At 31.3% G+C, this 21,891-nt stretch overlaps 1 protein-coding gene across 1 annotated transcript in view; it reads left to right on the plus strand.

The window, feature by feature from the left end:
* Positions 1–4,644: 4,644 nt before the first annotated feature.
* LOC134708172 (uncharacterized) overlaps positions 4,645–21,891 on the plus strand; it is a 95,483-nt gene continuing 78,236 nt past the window's right edge. Inside the window, exons 1-2 of the mRNA XM_063568501.1 lie at positions 4,645–4,757; positions 20,115–20,202. Of these exons, the coding sequence (XP_063424571.1) occupies positions 20,139–20,202 (64 nt within the window). The 5' untranslated portion in view covers positions 4,645–4,757; positions 20,115–20,138. The remainder of the gene's footprint in view (positions 4,758–20,114; positions 20,203–21,891) is intronic.

The following is a 21,891-nucleotide window of genomic DNA, read 5'->3' on the forward strand; positions in this document are numbered from 1 at the left end:
CCTGACTTGGTACACGCATTTTATAATGTGGAAAATGGTGAATTGAACCTGGTTTCATAGCTAGCTAAACTTCTCACTTCTATGACAGTCGCATCAAATTCTATAACATTGGAAGCTACATATCTACTGTTGATGCTATATGTAAAAGCCAGCATTGGTACCCATAAAGATACAGAAACTTCAAACGATCTGTTGGTTATTTTTGTCTTTATGTTGCTGTCTCTTTGACACACTCCTGACATCTTCTTTTAAGTTTGGTTTTGTTATTTTTTGCAGGCAAAAACACAGACAGAAAGACAGGCAGAAATTAAATCATTTTTTTTTAAAATTATCTATTAGATTCTGTCAATTTCGTGTTATTTACTGAACCTGTACTTTTTCATAGTTTGTCTAGACTCAATTCTCAACGACACTATTATTATTGTTGTTTAGAATTACCGCTATTGTATCATGATGTCTGGGGTTGGTAAATTCAATCCATGTATAAAGCTGTAACAAAATTTGATCGATGTAAGTTGAAATCAACCTTGTTTTATTTGATATTATCAATATTCAGTACTTTGTTATTATGCAACGACCCTGGTTGATTAGGATAACAAAAAATCAGGGACAATGTATGGTGAAATGTTTATTTTGTCATTCAGTACTTTATAGTCTATAACAACATCCATGTCTACCATTTTAAGTGCAGCACAACTAAAGGATATAGTAGTGTCACGTAAGCATGTGCAACTGTATAGAGACCGACTCCATATTGCATAGACACATATAAGTTCCAGTAAGTATTAATTGTTTTGAATAAAGATATTTGAACTATTTATTTTGCATTATAATTTTCGTTTTCGTTATATGAGTGCTCGTATGGGAAAAATTCAAACAGCTGAATGTGTTGTGATCAGTTTACTGGATGATATTTATTTAGTTGTATGTCCGTTAATTGAAAGCAGTTGGTTAAGTAAGTTTTGATGGAAATATATTTATTGTTAAGCCGCTCGCGTACAAAAATCTTGTTGGTATTTACGGCTTCAGTAACAAATGTATGCTCCTTACACAAAAACCAGCCCTTGCATATCACAAGGAAGAAGATCACTACACAACATTTATTGTCAACCTTATAATAAAAAAAAATAGATGTGTCTTTGTCTCGACTCACACGCGATAGGTCTATGGTCTTACATCTTCAGAACTCAGAATAATCAACTGAACTGTAATCTGACCTGCTTTACTCTGTTGCATTTTTGGAAATGATGACCAAATCCAGATTTGCATAGCGGTTGACAAATGCTGAAAGTCAAATAACAAAAATACCGAACTCCAAGGGAAAATTCAAAACCAAAAGTCCCGTTTCAAATGGCAAAATCAAAAGCTCAAGCATACCAAAACAATGGAAAACAACATTAGTCGCTGAACATTTATACGCATTCGGTCTAGCTTTGTTAAGTGTCCATATTTAGCAGTCATTTCATCTTTATTTGTTAATTCTTAATAGATTTACGAATTTAGGAATTCGGAAAACTACTGTCTTTTTGCTCAGTGTATAGTTATATTTGTTGTGTTTTGTTGCTCAGTCTTTAGTTTTATATGTTGTTTTTTATTGCTCAGTTTTTAGTTTTCTATGTTTTATTTTGTTGCTCAGTCTTTTGTTTTCTATTGTTTTATTTGTGTACTGTAATTTGTTTTTTTCCTTTATTTTTATGCCATGGTATTGTCAGTTTGTATTGTATTGTAATATCCCTTTGAGTCATTTTCCAAAAAAAAATCCAGGACGTGTTTTTGCTAAACCGACGTATGACTACTGAACAGCAGTATACTACTGTTGCCTTTTTTTGAGTTTCTGATAAGAAGAATATAGGTTAGATATTACAAAAACACAATCATTCCTGATATAAGAATCATTTTAGTACATTTCCACTTCCCTTTAATGTAAAAACGAAAATATAACAAAAGAACTAAGAATGTATTCCTTATGTTATATAGTACTGGGTATAGCAGCGTGAAGTCATTCACACATATATAAATAACTCTATTCAACAGTGTCTGTAGATATAGTTTATGACCGCCCATTATCATATAAGAATACACTTAAGTTATCTATTAACAAAAACGTCAATCAACTTGAAAGAACATATGTTACTATAATTTTAACATTACATCCTTTTTATAGTAATATTAAAGGCGCCCTCATATTGTTTAATTTTATGGTTAATAAATTGAATTGGTTGTACTTTATCCGGTAACAAAGCTCTGACATTTGGCATTTAGCAATAAAATAAATATTCTATTTCCAAGAAAAAATATGTTCCACTATGACGTCATTTCATACTTTTCCAACAAAAAGACTGTTATATTTAATGGAGTGATCTACATTGTGTTTTTAAAACACAAATATTGTTGTAATGAATGTTCTATTTTTTAGTGCTTTTCATTGAAAAATGTAAATTTATGTTGATGAGTTCACCTTGGAAATGATGATTGAGATAAACACGACAAAATCTTAATAATACATACTTAGATATCGAAGTAACCTGACAAAATCTTAATAATACATACCGAAATATCAAAGTAACATGATAAAATCTTAATAATACATACCGAAATATCAAAGTAACATGATAAAATCTTAATATTACATACCAAAAAATCAAAGTAACATGATAAAATCTTAATAATACATACCGAAATATCAAAGTAACATGATAAAATATTAAAAACACATACCAAAATATCAAAGTAACATGATAAAATCTTATTAATACCTACCAACATATCAAAGTAACATGATAAAATATATATAAAACATACCGAAATATCAAAGTAACATGATAAAATCTTAATATTACATACCAAAATATCAAAGTAACATGACAAATCTTAATAATACATACCGAAATATCAAAGTAACATGATAAGATCTTAATAATACATACCCAAATATCAAAGGTACATGATAGAATGTTAATAACACATACCAAAATATCAAAGTAACATGATAATCTCTTAATAATACATACCAATGGGCTTGATAAAATGACTGGATATTACATGGAAAACTTTTACTGAAACGATTTTGTACAATTTTTGTTATATCAGCTCCTACCTTTAGGAACATATGCTAGTCTCAAGTGAATGGAAATCATACAAAATCAAATATGAGGAAGTGGTTGAATGCAAATTAATTACCTGTGGCGTAGATTTTTTTTTGTCTTTCAAATTTACTATTGTGCTTTTTCCTTATGTGTTTTTGTTTTTCTTTATTACATAATTGTTTGTTTTAATAGTGATTAAGATCACTTCAATGTTGGCTGCTCTACCCCACTTTTGACCTTTTTAACTATTATGTCTGTTTGTCTTCTACATACATAAAGGGAGAGGTTGAGCCAGCTATAAAACATCAGGTTTAATTCACCATTTTTTTACGTACGAAAATGGCTGTATCAAGTCAGAAGTATGACAGTTGTTATTCATTCGTCTGATGTGTATGAGTTTTTGAATTTGTCATTTGATAAGGGACTATCCGCTTAGCCCCCAGATGATTATATTTCATTCAGGATCTTCAAATCGGGATATGGACTCATAGTCCCTGTCAATGTTTTATATCTAATGAGCCCATATCCCTATTATTTTTTTTCATAAAATCAAGATATTGTATTTTTTAGGAAAAAAAATCATTCTTTTAACTTTTTTTCTGAATTTATTTATACATCGTTAGACATACATATTTCACTGCTTTACATCATAAACAGGTCGAACTATTTTTTGTTTCCAAAAACACAATATTTTGAGGGCTCATGATACAGAGTGGATTTCTATGATATTTTTTATCCTAATAATTGAAAAAATATTTTTAAAAATTGGGGGGGGGGGTAGTCAGAAGATAAATGCAAGCAGATTTCTATTAAAAAAAACACACAGTTTAGAATATCTTGCTGTATATTTAGATTATCTTGCTGTATATTCATCTTATTCACGTGCTTTTAAATATGGCAGATCAGGTAAGGTAAGATTGAATTTTATAGACCCTTTATCGTCAACGAAAGGTCAATGATGCCAAAGTCGTATCTTAACTGACGATGCAAAAGCAAAAATATCGACAGACAAAGAAAGGAAAAACAGTTCACGAAGCACAACATAAAAAACTTAAGACTGAGCAACACGAAGCACACCAAAAACGGAAGTTCTCTTTGGTGTTTCGGGAGCGAAAGCAGGTCCTGCTCCACATACATCACCCGTCGATTTAGATTTGAGGGAATTACAGGTGAATGTCATTGTTACCCTTTCTGGGTCCTTCACCAAGTCAGGAATAAGGTTATTGTTATCTACAGTCAGTGTCAATGTATGTTGGCGATTGATTCTTTTGTAGTTCAGTGTTTCGGTTGCACTGTAATTGGTATGTTGCTCTCGATTTATATTTATTACCAAGCTTTGGTGACGGACAAAATCATATAGACAGTATAGGACAAGTTCTTCTTGTTTAATTTTGATATAGTGGCCATATAGATATACTAGCAAGTATATGTATACGTTGATGAAAAAAGACGGATCAAATAAACTCCTCCCTTTTTTATGAAAAGCATGCGTATCATCTCAGTAGATAATTTAAAAGCATCTCTAAGCAGATTGATGAAATCACAGCTGTCGTTCATTGTATACTTTAATGTATATAACGAAAATTAATAATATATTTTATTAAGTTTGTCGATACCCCAGGAGATTACTGTAACGGGGTTATTATTGAGGATAATCATTAGACAGGACAGGTAATAAGTTAATTTGCATTTTCTAATAGGTTGTGAATTGTTTTCACCTTCAGAGTTTGATTTATTCAGGTGCGAAAAGTTTGGGCCCCGTCGTTATATACGTGGTTATATCTCACAGCAAATATCAGTAAATTACATTTCAGATGTATAATGTAAAATAATCATCTCCAGAAAGTATATCTAAACATTTAGCAACCCTATAGCTTATATAGGCACCTATTATAAGCACGGTTCATAATTTATTGCGAGGAAAAATCTCAATTCTTCTGTTTAACCAAACTTATTGCAACAGCACTTCATGCGGAATTATGACAATATTCATTGAAATTACAATTGCTTGATTTTATTTGTCCGTTTTGAGTTTAGATAAATTATCGCATACGTAGGTTGGAGTTTGTTTTTGTTGCAGTTCAGTGTTTTTGTTGTTTCGTTGTTTTCCTCTTATAATTAATATGTCTCTCTCGGTTTTAGTTTGTAACCCGGATTTATTTTTTTGCTTAATCGATTTATGACGATTGAACAGCGATATACGACTGTTGCCTTTCCTTACATACACCATTATGGAAAACGAATAATTATCTTTTGATTTGCATTGTTAATACTCACAATAGAAATTTCTACTAGGTTAGAGTTAAGGAATTCAAATTGTAATTTTTCTTAGAAAATAACACAATGTTAGTATAGTCAGTTAGACATGTCCTCTGGTGCCTATCTGTACTTGGTGACATTAATGTAACTCAGTTATACTAAAAACATGATTTTATAATTTGCATAGGAATTATTCCGATTGAGAATATGTAAGTCATCTTTTCACATTCAAGTTTATATATAGATTTCAGCGAAGAGGAGAGGCGAATGATAAATAAGTGAAATGTATATTATAGATGTATTTCGCCTTCTTCGCAGCCGAATTCTTAGATATATGGAAGTTAGTACTTTTAAGAATGAACAATATTCCGGATTTGGTTTTAGTGTTATCTAAAGACTAGTTTAGTGTAAACAGTTAAAATGATATTCTAAATTTACATTCAAAAATCTCATCAAAGATAAAAGGTTCATAGTATTGAAAAAGAGTGCCCTTTTAAAAAAGAAGAAAAATCCAAGTATGTTTGTCAATCTTTAAAACATATATATCAGCCTGAACTCGTTTGCACAAGTTAGATAAGGCTACCTCAATGCCGATGGAAAGCATCTTTAAAACAACAAACAAAATACAATCCTGCTATTACTTCAACTTATCTGTAAAATTATATCAAATGTTAATTTCGATGAATTTTTTATTGCTGACTTCACTTTAAAAAAGAGACATATATATCTCATGTCAGGAATATGATATTTGTTATCTACTAGTTCCGTTGGTTGATATAATTAAGTATTTGATACCGTCAGGTTTTATTGCCTTCTCCTTTTTTTAATTTACATGGGCGCTATGTATTTTTGTTTGAATTTTTATATCATATAATAGGGCGTGCCATGCTTAGGAGATAGAATACGTCGGCAAACTTAAAATGAGCGAACTAGATTTTTTTGTCATATTGAATGGTTGTTATTGCGGTTTATAGAGCACCATATGAAATTGAGAATCAATAACATCTCTATCGTACGCCGGCTAACCCTTTGAAGCAAATGCATGAATACTATAGTTACAGATATATTACCAGTATATTGTGAAAGTACTTTGAAGTTGATCAAAGCTTTAAATTGATATTTTCCTTGACTACAAGTAGTCTTTATAATATAATTGCTGCAAACAATTAGTTTGAACCCTCAAAAGTTTAGTAACCTTTCATAACGCATTGCATAGTATGTATCTCAAAGGAACTACTACTCTTCTGTGAAATGAAATGATAAACATATGATTAACCAATAACACGTCTTTCTTTGGATGAAAACAAATGAAAAACAAATGGTAATTTCTCTTGAGTGTACAAATAAAGTTAACAACAGTAAATATTTGTCCTATTATGAAGTGTTCAATCAGGACAGTATGATCACTGATAAAATAGTTTCAGGAACGTTGCATAAGTTATTTCAATACTACAAATGACTTTAACACCACAATTGATAAAACTTCATACTGTAAGCTTACAATACATGATTGATTAGGATAGAAGACCATTAAATATAGACAATCGGCGGGCATATCGTAACCTAATTTACAACTTTAACAAAGATAATATTGGAACTCATGATCTAGTTGTCATTAAAGTAAAAATTTGATGTAACCCACTATATTGCGAACAGTTGGTATAAATAAGTAAAAACTGAGGAAACAAGAATGTGTCGATAGTCCACGGATGCCACATCGGCACTTTATTAACAAAGTTAAGAGTTGATTGGACCTCAACTTCATCTAAAACTACATCGACCAAAAACTGATCCTACAGCGGGACAGACAGGCGGATGAACGAATGAACGAACTCACGGATGACAGACTAGATAACATAATGAAGAATCTTAATGCCAATAAATGGGGCATACCAATTTATTGCTGAAAGGGACAGTAGTGATTTGGCAAAAATGAAAAGTAAGGTAGAGATCGAGTGTTTTTAGGCTCGGGATTTGGGGGATTGATCCTTGCGAGATCCGGGAATATATTTTTCGATTTCGGAATTTCGGAATATGATTTTTTTTAAATTCTGCATCTCGTGATTTCAGGGTTGAAAGCCCGGGATTTCGGGATCAGGACCCTTACGATCACCCTTCAAATTAGCCTTAGTAGGTCTTAGCCATTTATACATGATTCATATCCTACCATTGGCATATTAATATGGCTCTCAAAAGAAAAAAGCATTGATGGATTGTCCTAGAAGCATTTATTATTAGACTAATAATGGTCTATATATATAAGCAGTTGCATTTATTTTCATGTTTGAAACGGTGCAAATCTTTAATTTAATACGACTTTTACTAAAAGATGCATTGTAGCAAAGGAGAAGAATAATTGATGTCTGAGGCCAGACACACGAAAATAATTGAATTTAACAGACAGGAAACATATATCGGACTTTGAAAAAAGGGAGAGGGCTTTTGATACCTTTAATGAAATTTTACATACATAATATCCTTTACAAAAAATCATCCTACAACAGTTCACAAGCTGTTTATGTCCGCGATTTCGCGTATGTGTTCTAGTGTAGAAGAAACGAGCATCAATATATCTGAAAGCACAGTTAGTACCAATTCAAATACTGTTATCTGTTTCAATATTAACCCTATCAACTCAACAAATAAATTGTCGATGCAAAAATCTAGCATTTAGTATAGGGAATAGTAATGTTAAGCTTGAAAGAATCAACAGTCTATGTGTTGCAGCAAAATTGCCGAGATTGTGATCTAAAATTTAGCAATAGGTCGTTAAAATTTTTGAGAACATATGATTGACAACAATAGTGGTTGGATAAATATCATGACAAAATGTTTGAAAGACATCTTTTCCTGTAGAAAGAATAATAGTTTGCACTTTTGAAAGATTCAAGTTTGTATGGTTCTTTATACGGAAGTTTGCATATAAAATATAATGACGGTAGATCAAAGACAATGAAGTCATTCAAAAGCTACTTTTATTATTCAGTACTATTGGATTACTTTAAATTTATTGTAATTCTAAGGTGCCTTTATTTTACAGTACTTAGTTTATATTTGAAATTTAAGTACTACAGATTTTTTTTTTACACCATGACATTTTCAGCATTTCAAAGTTTTGTCTATTTCAAATTTCTTAAAAGAGGGACGAAAGATACCAAAGGGTCAGTCTAACTCATAAATCGAAAATAAGCTGACAACGCCATAGCTAAAAATGAAAATGAAAAACAGACAAAAAATAGTACACATGACACAACATGAAAAACTCAAAAATAAGCAACACGAACCCCACCAAAACCTTGGGGGTGATTTCAGGTGCTCTGGAAGGGTAAGCAGATCCGGCTCCACATGTGGCACTCGCCGTGTTGCTCATGTTATAACATTCCCGGTAAATATTTGCTAGGTCACATTCATGAAATGGTAGGGGATTGTAGTTACGATGTAAGGAAAATATCCGATATTATTTGTTAAACAATAATTCCACAACGGCTAACCAACTCGTGTTGGCGTCCGTAAAACTTAAGAAGGTTATGATTACTAACGATGGTTAAAGTTATAATTTTTTAAACATGAAATATTGCTATCACTATTGGTATTATTTCTGTACCAATTTTTTCAATACAAATCAAGTACTGTTAAATACAGGTACCTAGATATCACAATAATTTTAAAGTAAAGAAATTGTACTGAATATCTAAAGGTAAATTTCTAGTACTACATATTTTTAGTACCGAAAAAGTAGCAATGTAGTTTAAAAAAAAATGTGATTATTTTGTATGGTCCAATTACGGAAAAGCACTACATTATGGACCAGAAATCGATTTCATATTTTGTTAAACGACGTTGAAACTGACAGTTGTCTTATCAATAAACTTCTAAATTTGACGGTGGACACCCTCGCAAGACATTACCGTAAGCCGTTGTGGTTTTGTTTTCCATGAATTTTATAACTAGAGAGTTTTAAGAAATTATCTATATATATGGTTTGACCTTTTTTAGCACCATTTACCAAATCAAAATATCCTACACAGCTACTTCTGCAAAAGAACTATTTGTGTACTTAAAATCTGTCTGTCTGTCTGTTCAGTAAGAGGATTTAAAAGATTCACTTTCTAAGTACATTATACACGACATGTCCCGTTTTAAACAACCATCATACGTTCTCATGCACTTAATATTTTTTAAAAGATGTAAACATGACGTACTCTACGGAAAAAGATTGAACTTTACGCAAAGTAGTGTAAAACGGTTAAGAAATATAGAAAATCGAAATGGTCTGTTTTTTAGTGGTAGGATGGTCATCAATTTGTTTGATCATCTGTACTCTTAAAGTCCCACACATCAACTGAATTGATTTAAAGATATGCCAGTTCATAAATAGCTAACTTATGACCAAATTCAATTTACTTAAGTACAGAAGCATTTAAGATCAATTTCAATACATTCAATCAGTTTGTTATTAACGCCAACATCTGGTGTTTTAAATTCGATACGAACATCAGATATACTGATGGTCAATATTGACAAATTACCATTACATACTTATCTGACGTATATCATGTATTGTAGCTTGACATAAATAACAACTTTAATGAATGTCTTTTTAATCTATCAAAACAGTTCAACTGCCTATCAATATCTTGAAATAGAAATATGATGACGTTTATTAAGATGTAAAAATACTTTTAATTCTGAATCCTAGTTGTAAACAAATGAATTACACATTGGTCAAATGAAAATTTTAAGAATTGTACATACTCTTACTTTTAGTGATTTCTATCTAATTTTATGTGTATTTTGATATTCAAGTATTAATAACAAATTTAGTATGTGACCTTATTGGAGGCCAACGATACAAAAATGGAATACAAATATTGGTTATTTGATGAACTGTAAGGCTAAAAATATACTGCAATGTTTTATTAGTTTTACAAAATAATTACCATTGGTTGGGACTCATTAATAACATAAGCAACACGACTGGTGCCACATGTGGAGCAGGATCTGGTTACCCTTCCGGAAACCCTGAGATCCCCCTAGTTTTGGTGGGGTTCGTGTTGTTTATTCTTTAGTTTTCTATGTTATGTCATGTGTACTATTGTTTGTCTCTTTGTCTTTTTTATTTTAAGCCATGGCGTTTATTTCCGATTCCTGAGTTTGAAAGTCCCTCTGGTATCTGTCGTCCCTCTTGTTTAAATGGGAATTCATCATAGATACCAGGATTAAAATATTCCATGCCAGATGCGAGATTCTTTCTATAAAGACATTTGAAGAAAAAATACGGAACATACATACACAATCATATATTATAATGTCGAAAAAAGCTCAATGATTAATAAACATGTATCCAGTTTACAGAAATCACATATTGGTATTTCATACAGTTCAAACTTATGACGTAACACACGACCTCGGAGGAGTCGAACCTAGGATGAGTCGAATACTTTCGTCTGGTCCCTTCGACTTCGACACTTTTTAGTGTTCTTACTGAACAACTTTCGGTTCATAAAATTATAAAGGATTTTATATGCCAACAGTTTTTGCTGGGGTTCCTGTTGCTCAGTCTGTAGTTCTATATATTGTGTTAGATACTTTGTACTTATTTGGCTTAATAAATATTTTGATATGAGCTTCACTGGTGAGTCTTATGTAGAGGAAACGCGCGTCTGGTGTACTAAATTATAATCCTGGTACCTGTGATAACTATTAGATGTACTGTTCTTTGTCTGTTGGTCTTTTTATTTTTCAACCAGGGCGTTGTCTGTTTATGTTCGTCATATGAGTTTAAATGTCCCTCTGATATCTTTCGCTCCCTTTTTTGTTATTGTGTTTACTCTTTCACAGATGTATCTGAACACGTGACACTATTTTTGGCTTACAATAATTATTCGATTTAGAGAAACCTGATGAATTATTCAATATAAGTGTAAATTACATAGAGTTAGATATTGACATATAATAAGTTAATGTATACAAGGAAGTGCATATGATATATATCATGTTGTTTTTTTTTTTTTATCGCAAATTTGTTTAGAAATTAATATTGATTAAGAAAACGGCCAGTAGTTTCGGAACATAATTATAACTAGTATGATAGGTTTTGTTTCCAGACCTTCCATAAATTGAAAAATTTGAAAAAGTTATGAGTTTGATTTTGTCTAATTTATTGTACGTCGGATATGGGATGTTTTGTTATTACATTTTTTCTTGGGTACGTAAGGTTGCAATTTTAGATATAACGCGTAGTTGTTCCTCCTAACAGGAGTCCTCTGTAAACTTTGCCATAAACAAGGCTATAATATCTGCATTTTCGCAATATGCATCTATTGATTGTACGACGCAGATATAATGATTCTAAATGTTAAATCATTTTAATGTTGTAGGAGAAAGCCATATATGTAAGGAACATCGGTTCAAAACTCTTTAATTGTTTTTCTGACGATTGTTATTGTTTTGCCCTATTTCATAAGCCCTACTTTTCAAGTGCTAGAAAAAGTTATCTCCTTATTCAACTTATCTTTCAACTCCAGAAGTTGAAATATAACTTGTTCTCCTTTGAATAATTTATACGGAACAACGAGTATATGAACAAATGAACAAATGAACCAGCCACCAACTGAAATTCATTACAAACATCCCAATGTGACATAATATGACATATCATGACAACATAACTCTTGTCAATACCATTACAAAGCTAAATTCAACTGGGTACTTTGTTATGCCTTTTTAACCCTTCTTTTTTTTATATTCGAGCGTCATTGATGATTAATTTGTAGACGAAAAAGCGAGTACAAAATACTTATCCTGGTATCTATGACTAGTTTATCGAGAACGTTTTGTCGCACAATAGAAATCTGGGATGTTTTGCATAACTCCTCCACACACAAAGATCAATTAACAGTATATAAATAACACATAGCTGAAGTGTGATGGAGCAGATTGGTAACCCGAGAACACAGTTTTTCGAAGGAAACAATCTGCTATATTACCCCCTCAGCTATGTTTTGTTTGATTTATTTACTGAATGTCCTATCATTTTGTCTTTTACAGATACATTTAAAAGTATTTTCTATGACGTCACGTACATAACAACGTTACGTTTTGTGAAAATACAACAAAAGTTAAGCAAGATGTGTTTTTCTTATTTTGACAGTCAAGTAATAGATTATGAGCCAAAACATAGAACTGAAGCATCGTAAAAACTTGATGTAAATTCAATTCATTGTCCTTTATCTCATCGGGTTTTTTTTTTTGGTTGGTCTCAACATTAAAAAAAAATTGTTACCCGCTCAGCCATGTGATAGAGTAAATTAACACCCTTGTATTAGCCAATCAAAATATGGCATTTTAACGTGAAGTATAATAAATTGTTACATTAGCAGACACAATTGAATACACAGCAGCATTGATAAAAATATCATCACATACTAAAAAACATTATGAAAAAAACCCAACTAGTTTCATATGTTAAACAATTATGTTTCAGTGTGAATTTGTTTTTTCAAATTTCATTCTCGTTCATGTCAGATTTTTTGGTAGCAATAATAAAAAAAATTGTTAAGTCATACATTCCGTAATTGTTGTTATAGTGCAAATATAGATACCTATTGTGTGTGTTTCAATGAAAATATCATTTTAAAGCATTGATGGATACTTTATGAGTCAATGTAATATTAAATTGACTAGATCAACAATAAAAAGATTTAATAATTAGAATATGGCATAAAGCTGTTGCTCATTTCAATATCATCATTATATAACTGACACGTTGTCCTATTATCGTTTTGCCCTATTCGTCTTTAAACCGAATACATGTTTATCCTATTATGTATTACATAATGACGAATCAATGGATAAATCCGGAAAACATAAAAGGATATTGCAGAATGAATATCATAACTTTACCCAAATAGACGTTTTTCTATACTTATACTGTTAATTAAGCAATTATCTCGATTTCTTATTGATGCAAAAATACTACATTATCAGGAATGCAAAAACAAAAACTTGCATTTATTAAATTTTTATTATATTAGGGATTTTGGCATGCATTAATATGATCTTAAGATTTCACAATTGACCAGTAAACAGTAATTCGCATCTGTTTTTGAATTTAGTGTATATATATTTCTTTTCAAGTTAGCGTTTTTAAAACATTCTAATTCATCATTAAAAAACAAAATTTGTAAAAAAAACCCAGATTAAATTAAAAAAGGTTTAAACCAAAACATAATAGGTTGAAAGAATGGAATCAATTATCATATTTCTAAATTAACTCAAATTTTTAGAAGACTATGTAAAATTCCCTCAGATAAAACTGACATCAGATGAATTCAGCTATTGTTTTTATTTCGATTTCGGTCATAAATTCCTCAAGTATGAAAGCATCTATACACCATTGGCTGTAAAATTTAGAAAGTGTTGTTGTCATTCTAAATTTTTTCAGAATAGATGCGTTAAAATAAAATTCTTAATCTGTTTTCCAAAATCAATTAAAAAAAAAAACCTAATCAAGCACGATTTGAGAATCACTAATTTATAAAAAGATAATCCGTCATTTTTTTTTTATTATTGTTGACATGAATAAATCTTTCACCAAAAGCAAAATACTATATGGTACTTACCCTTCCAGAGCACTTGAGACCCCCCCCCCCTTTTCCAGTTTTTGGTGGGGCTCGTGTAACTTAGTCTTTAGTTTACTATGTTGTGTGTTTTGTATTAATTATTTGTCTTTTTGTCTTTTTATTATTTAGCCATGGCGTTGTCAGTTTATTTTCGATCTATGAGTTTTACTGTTCCTCTTGTATATTTCGCACCTCTTTTGGCGAAAATTTTAAAATATTTTTTTTAACAATATGGAATTGCGTGTTACTTATGTCATGCATAGAAATAATTTTTTGTAATCTTTATAACTGGCATTGACGTGTTTTTTTTTAAGGAAATCTGGAAAAAAGTTAAATTAGCACGAATGCCAAGCTGTTGTTTATTACATTACATTATATAATGAACCTTTTATTTATTATCAATGACTCGTATGATTATTTAAAATGGAGAAGGACAAATTACGCACATTTAATGAAATCCTGAATGACTGACAATTCAGTCAATATGGTTTCGTAAAAGAAGGATATGTACTTTTAAAAGCATAATAAAGATATTCTTTTTTAAATTATGAACTTTTGTGATGAATAAATGAGTTTTAGATTCAGAGCAAATTTATATAAAAAAGCTCACTTTTTGCAGTTACCTTTCTTTCAAATACCGTACAGTTCAATTCATCAGCATCCTACCGCTTTAACACCGAATAACGTACAGCTCAAGTCATCCGCATCCTACCGCTTTAACACGGAATACTGTACAGTTAAAGTCATCTGCATCCGAAATTCATGTACTGCAAACGACTCTAAAATGAAAATCTACCTATATCTATTTTAGTCATGTTCTTGTAATAAATCTGAATTTTCGCTGGTTTTCCGATAAAAATTGATTATTCTCCTGTTCATATGTAATAATGGATGACAATTTTAATCACACGATATTTGGCTTATAGTATTTTATTTTTGCATGATAGCTGGTTAATTTTGGCAAACAAGGACGTTTTGAACCACAATTAGCTTAAATGGTGATGTATACAAAAGACAAAGCTCCTTGTTCAGCTAAAAGCTGTTATTGTTAAGATAATAACCTTTTTAAAAATTTATTTTGTGTAAATGCTCAAATTTTCCCTAATTGAACTGTCTTCATTGAATATATCTAAAAGTTCGAACTGATTAAACAATGTTTTGTCTTTATTCAAAAGGTTTTAAAATTTAAAAAAAAATACTATAAAAATCTCCCTTCTTGTAACCGGAATTCACATATTTTGGCTCGTTTAGATGTTCGACTAAAAACGATTCTAAAGAAGTTAAATACAGTAACAGATGAACTTAATGTTATTTGAGATGGTGTATACGCAACCAGCGATGATTTTTAGATTAGGATGTAGTAGAAACTCTACACCGAAATTTCCAATCACGATCAAGTTTGCAAATTTTCTAAAATTTGAATTTGTTTGATTCATTCCTTCTATTTCTCAGAGTAAATTCCATAAATTTAAGTAAGGTTCCACCTATGACATGTTTGAAGCTTACTGACTGATTACGACTTATCGTTTCGAAATACTTTAGTACACATATGGTTTTTAAATGTTTTAATTATAAACAAAATGTTCTTATTAAAACACGAACTGATTACAACAACAACAGAGACAATATAATAAAACCTGTTGAAGCACATTACTCGATAAGTTTGACGGATTCATTTCTCAACAAAGAGTCGGTACTAAATGGAATAAAAGAGGGACGAAAGATACCAGAGGGACAGTCAAACTCATAAATCGGAAATAAACTGACAACGTCATGGCTAAAAATGAAAAAGACAAACAGACAAACAATAGTACATATGACACATAGAAAAACTAAAGAATAAACAACACGAACCCTACCAAAAACTAGAGGTGATCTCATGTGCTCCGTAAGGGTTAGCAGATCCTACCCCACATGTGGAACCCGTCGTACTGCTCATGTTATGACAAATCAGGTTAAAAGTCTAATTAGGTAGGTCACATTCATGAAAGGGAAGGGGGTTGCAGTTACGACGTAAGGAACATATCCGATAACATCTGTGAAACGGTTATTCCATAACGGTCAACCAACTCGTGATAGCGTCCGTAAAATTTACGAAGAAAAAATTTCAACTTCACCATTTGGATAATAGGCACATTCACTGCCCGACATGTTTTTTTTTCTGGTACCTTTAAAACGCACAACTCACACAAAACCTTCCAAAATACGAAAATAAAAAAACAGTCACATATCGTCTTGCCAATCGCTTAGCAATTGCGTATTTCAAATGAAACGTAACCTATGTACATTTTCACAGTAAACATATATTCCATAAACAGAGTTGTGATCCTGGCAGAATGAATTATCCAGCTGAACGACGGAAATCTATACTACGACCACCGTCTTGAATTAGTTGAATTGACGATTCGATGTCAGTGTCTCAACTTACACAAATAAATGGTTTCGCGATCTTGGATCTCTATAGAAAACAATTCATGTAGTTTTACTGATGTGTCCTATTTTTTATTGTGACATTATGATTAAGAATGAATTCGAATGGTTCGTGATGTACGAGTTACTACTAGATAGATATAGGAAGATGTGGTGTGAGTGCCAATGAGACAACTCTCCATCCAAATAAAAATTTAAAAAAAAGTAAACCATTATAGGTCAATGTACGGCCTTCAACACGGAGCCTTGGCTCACAACGCACAAAAAGCTATCAAGGGCCCCAAAATGACTAGTTTAAAACCATTCAAACTGGAAAACCAACGGTCTAATCTATATAAAAAAACGAGAAACGAGTTACACTTATACATTACATAAACAAACGACAACTAATGTACATCAGATTCCTGACTTAGGACAGGTGCAAATATTTGCAGCGGGATTAAACGTTTTAATGGATCCAAACCTTCTCCCTTTTTCTGAAACAATAGCATAACAACACAACATAGAAAAACACACGATAAAATATCAATTGGCAGACTTAACTCAATCAAAAAACGTAAAAAAACACAATGAACGAATAAATTTGATCTGCGATATATGAATGCAAATACACAGTTTATTTTACTTAACTTGTATTCTTATTTGATTTTAGAGAGATATATATATTAGCACCAGTAAACTACTGTTGACTGTTATTCTGTTTTTCAATACATGCGTTATTTCAGAGAAAATTGTTCCTTCCTATCATCAGTTCACTTCTAAATTCCACACTCAATCAAGTCTTAAGATTATAGACTTTAAATGCACGTACGGTTAATCACTGTCGTACTATTTTACTTTAATAATAATTAAAAATATCCACCAGTCCGCTGTATAATTTGCTTGGTCACATTCATTAACAGACTATTATACAAGACATATGGTGGTGTCTTTGTCGAAGTACCTGAGTTCGACACCAGTTTGAATGAGGTCCACATTGCTAATTTTTGTTATGTTTCTCTATGGTATGCAGTAGATTTAAACAGTGCGTTCGTTCCATTATTGTACCTATATATGTTTTGCGATTATGTTTGTTCGTGGGTGGCTGTCAATTGAAGGTTTATCAAATAAACGATTTAAAAACATGTATATACATGACATAATGATCTGGTAGCGTACCCAGACTAAATAAATCTCGCATTACACTGTAGAAAGCACATCTGATTATGCATTATGGTTTATATACCGTATAGCGGGTTATTTTCGCGGGGTGTAAATTTTCGCTTATTTTCGCGGATAGAACAAAATCGCCAAAATAAATTCCGCCAATTTAAAAGTGTACATGCAAAGGTAATGTTAAAAATGTTGAATCCGCCAAAATAATAATCATACTACATCTTCTTTTTTTATATATATTTAGCGATGGGACATCTGGAAGTCGAAAGATCAACAAGTTTAATCGATTAATGTACGCAATTACGTTTTTAGAAATAGTGAAAAAAAACGTCAATCGAATGTATTTTAAAGCTAGATAAATGTCCTACATCTGTCAACATTAATCGGTTAAAAAACATTGGAAACAATATATCGAATAGAATAGCTCTGTATAAAATCCGTTTGATATTCTCTTTTAAATCAAAGACTTAACATGGTTGGTGGATTTTATTCATAAAAAAGTTTACAAATTACTAACATGTTTTCAAGTAAGTTCCTTTTGGTTATTTCACAAAGTAGCAAGTGACTTTTCTAAATATTTAAACGTCGTTTTGATAGAAAAATAATTTTCAAAGTCAAGATGTATAAAAAGTCTGTTTTTCACAACGTTTTGTCTACAAATAGCGGTAAAGGTTTCCTGTAAAGTTATCCATTTTCTAAGCAATATTGAGATATTGATTTATAGTTTATTATAATAACTATACATAACGTAAAAGCATAAAAAAAAAAAAATATTAAATTAAAACAAATATAAAAATACAATTTAAAAATACCTTTGAAAACTATTTTAAGATGAAATTGATACAGTATTACATTGTATCAAGCAGTATAAAAGTGACATAATTTAATAAAATTGTTAAAAATTCTATTATATTATAGTCATTTATGTGTGTTGGTCGAATTTTTAAATGCAATCGAGCATCCGAGCGTCTATAAATCAGTTAATATAGGCACATATGATGTTTTCGCAGTCTTAGATCGTCAGATACCCTAATGGTTGTCTAATAAGTAATTTTACCGATTGTGACATTTGGAGGTACTATAGATTCGCATTGTAGCTGATCATTGCATATCAGGAATATCCTGTTAACGCAAACGGTCTCTTTTGGGTTTCATATATTTCCCTCAGTTTGGTTTATTACGTTAATTTGTGTCCTTATTTGATGATTGATAGGTTGCATTTTTGTTTTTGCATTTTCATTTTGCAAGCTTTCTATATGACAACGTATATATGATAAATTTCATATTCCGGGAAATATTTTTTCAACTTTGCACCAACCAGATTAGCTGATATCCTTTGGAAAATACAGCTATTGACAATAGCTAAATTAAAAAACTCAAAATTAAAGACGATTATTAAATTGTAAAACGCATAGAATGTTCTACACCTGGGATAGATTTTATTAGATATATTTGTCAAAACCTTTCTGAATTTTTGGTCGTAAATGCTCTTCAACTTCGTTCTTTTTAAAAAAAAATAAAAAGGCAACAGTAGTATACTGCTGTTCAAAAGTAATAAATCGAATGGAGGAAAACCAATTCGGAAAACAAACTAAAACTGAGGGAAACACATCAACTATAGAAGAAAAACAACAGAAGCACTAGAGTTCAACGAAAACAAACGACGATGCAATAAACATAAAAACAAACTATTAGATAACGATTTTTTTTATCTTTTTGTTTTGAGTGTCACTGAAACTACTTTTGAAGTCGTGATGCACGTCTAGGGTACAACACTTTGAATATGGTATCTATTATTTTATTTTTTTAAACTCCCAATTTGGAAAGCTTTTGTTGTTTTTTTTCATTTTTAAACACTAGTATTAATCGGATATTTGCAAAAGGTTCAGCTAGCTATAAAAACAGGGCCAATCTATCATTTTCAACATAAGGAAATGCCGACCCATGTAAGAAATATGACAGGTTTTCCATTCGTTTGATATGTTTGCGCTTTTGATTTTGATATGAGATAAAAGACTTATCGTTTTAAATTTCCTTTAATTTCTGTATTTTTGCTATTTTCATTTAATACCTATGTTTGGTGGTCGGATACATCCCCGAGGTTGTCATCATCTCAGTAGTTAGTGCTTCAGTGCTGACATGATAACATACCTTTCATAAATTCTCCTGTTCTCCGTTGATACATTTATTGGTCATCAAAATATTTATAAGCCAATCGTATTTCGCATACATTCTTATACGCAGAGAAAAATGGTAATAAAACCACGTTTCATATCTGGTACTGAAGTCAAATTGACATTGATACACCATAACGAAACTAAATATGACTTGAATTTTGAAAAAAAGAACTTATACTTTGCTTTATTCACCGAATTGATTATGTAGATCGATGTACTTGTTTATAAAAGCAGATATTATAGATATATTTTGTGAGCAGCTTTTGGACGCTTTGAGTGATTAGATTATTATTAAAACTGTGGGTATAATGTTTGCAAGGAGTGGTTTCAGTCGTGGAATATTTTTTTCGCTGAGATCTTCATTACATTTTTTTCTTTTGCAGACTTACTTGTATGGCAGCAACAAAATGACGTCAGTACAACAAGTAGTCTATTTTTTCCTTATATTCCTCGGCCTAATATCATCTTCACGTAAGTATTCACTTTTATAAGCATTGTTAAGTTGATGATAATTGGAAGCTTGTGGGTAACAAAATTTAGCAAAGGTATCATTTTATGTCAGAAAATGAATATGAATAAATCAAGCATAGAATAGACCATAAAAACACAGAGTTGAACTAGTGACAGGTATCTGTCGAAAAAACATATATGTGTTACGTTTTTTTGACTAAATGTTGAAAGCATTTACTCCATCAAACTTGAAACAACGGAAATAACAAATTCAATTACGTCTGTCTCGTATCTCGACTGACATCTACAAATTGACACCGATGGTCATTTGAAATTAAATTTACGTAAAAAAAGTTTATTTCAGCTTTCAAATTCTTAACTTTTCATTTCTATATAAAAAATTTATGACACAATTTGCATTTTTTATCATGATTTTGTTGATAGAGACTTGTACCACATACGAAAGTTATTATATCATGAGTTCTAATTGTTGAAATTTTAATCATCTCATCAAAATTTGTACGCACGTCATCACGAGATGGTTGACCGTTATGGAATTTTCGGATATTTCCAGATGTTGTAACCACAAGCTCGTCCTCTTATTTTTTTTTAAATACGAGACCTAAAGAAATAAACAGGATTTATAGTTTTAAAAGCAATATCACAGGTGTCACTAGTGGAGCAGGATCTGTTTACCTACCGTTTCGGAGAACTTGAGACTTTCTCCAGTTTTTGACGGGTTTTGTGTTGCTCTGGACATTCAAACTCGTAAATCGAAAACAAAATAACAAATCCATGACTAAAAAAGAACAAAAAAGACCGTAAAGCAACCCCTGTATAAAAAAAAAACACATAGAAAACAAAAAACTTAGCTACATGAACACGACAAAAAAGAGGGTAATCTCAGGTGATCGAGATGGAAAAGGCAATCCTGTTCCATATGTAAATGACGTATGTTTTGTTTTTCACGGATAAACCAAATTTGTAAACCATTTTTTTCACTCCTGTCCCAAAAATCGGAACTGCCTCCTCAGACTTTATAATTATAAGTATCTGCCATTTTGCCAAATGTATTTCATAAATTAAGTGGAGTAGAATTTGCATACCGTTTTTGAGCACATGAGATCACCCGGTGTTGGTGGGGTTTGTTTTGCTCAGTCTTTAGATTTCTATGTTGTGTTCTGTACATTATTGTTTTTCATGGCCTTGTCCGTCGACTTTTGAGTTTGATTATTCCTTTGATATATTCCCACGCAAAGTTAGGGTTTAGATAGACGTCATTCTTTTGTCTGTCTGTGTTCTTTGCGGATAAGAAATGATGAATACTTTTATGTTGATACCACTGCTGGTGGACGTATCTCCAGCCCAGTAGTCAACACTTCGGTGTTGACATGAATATCATTAATGTGGTCATTTTTTTTTTAATAAATTGCCTGTTTACAAAACTTTGTTTTTTTCTAAAAACTAAGGATTTTCTTATCCCAGGCATAGATTACCTTAGCCATTTTAAGCACAACTTTTTGAAAATTTGGATCCTCAATGCTCTTCAACTTTGTACTTGTTTGGCTTTATAAATATTTTGATATGAACGTCACTGATGAGTCGTATGAAGACGAAACGCGCGTCTGGCGTACTAAATTATAATCCTGGTACCTTTGATAACTACTAATATTATGTCCAATTTGGACGCTACGGGTTCCAACCTATCCT

The sequence above is a fragment of the Mytilus trossulus genome, chromosome 2 (genome assembly GCF_036588685.1).
Source record: "Mytilus trossulus isolate FHL-02 chromosome 2, PNRI_Mtr1.1.1.hap1, whole genome shotgun sequence".
In the NCBI taxonomy this organism is placed as follows: domain Eukaryota; kingdom Metazoa; phylum Mollusca; class Bivalvia; order Mytilida; family Mytilidae; genus Mytilus; species Mytilus trossulus.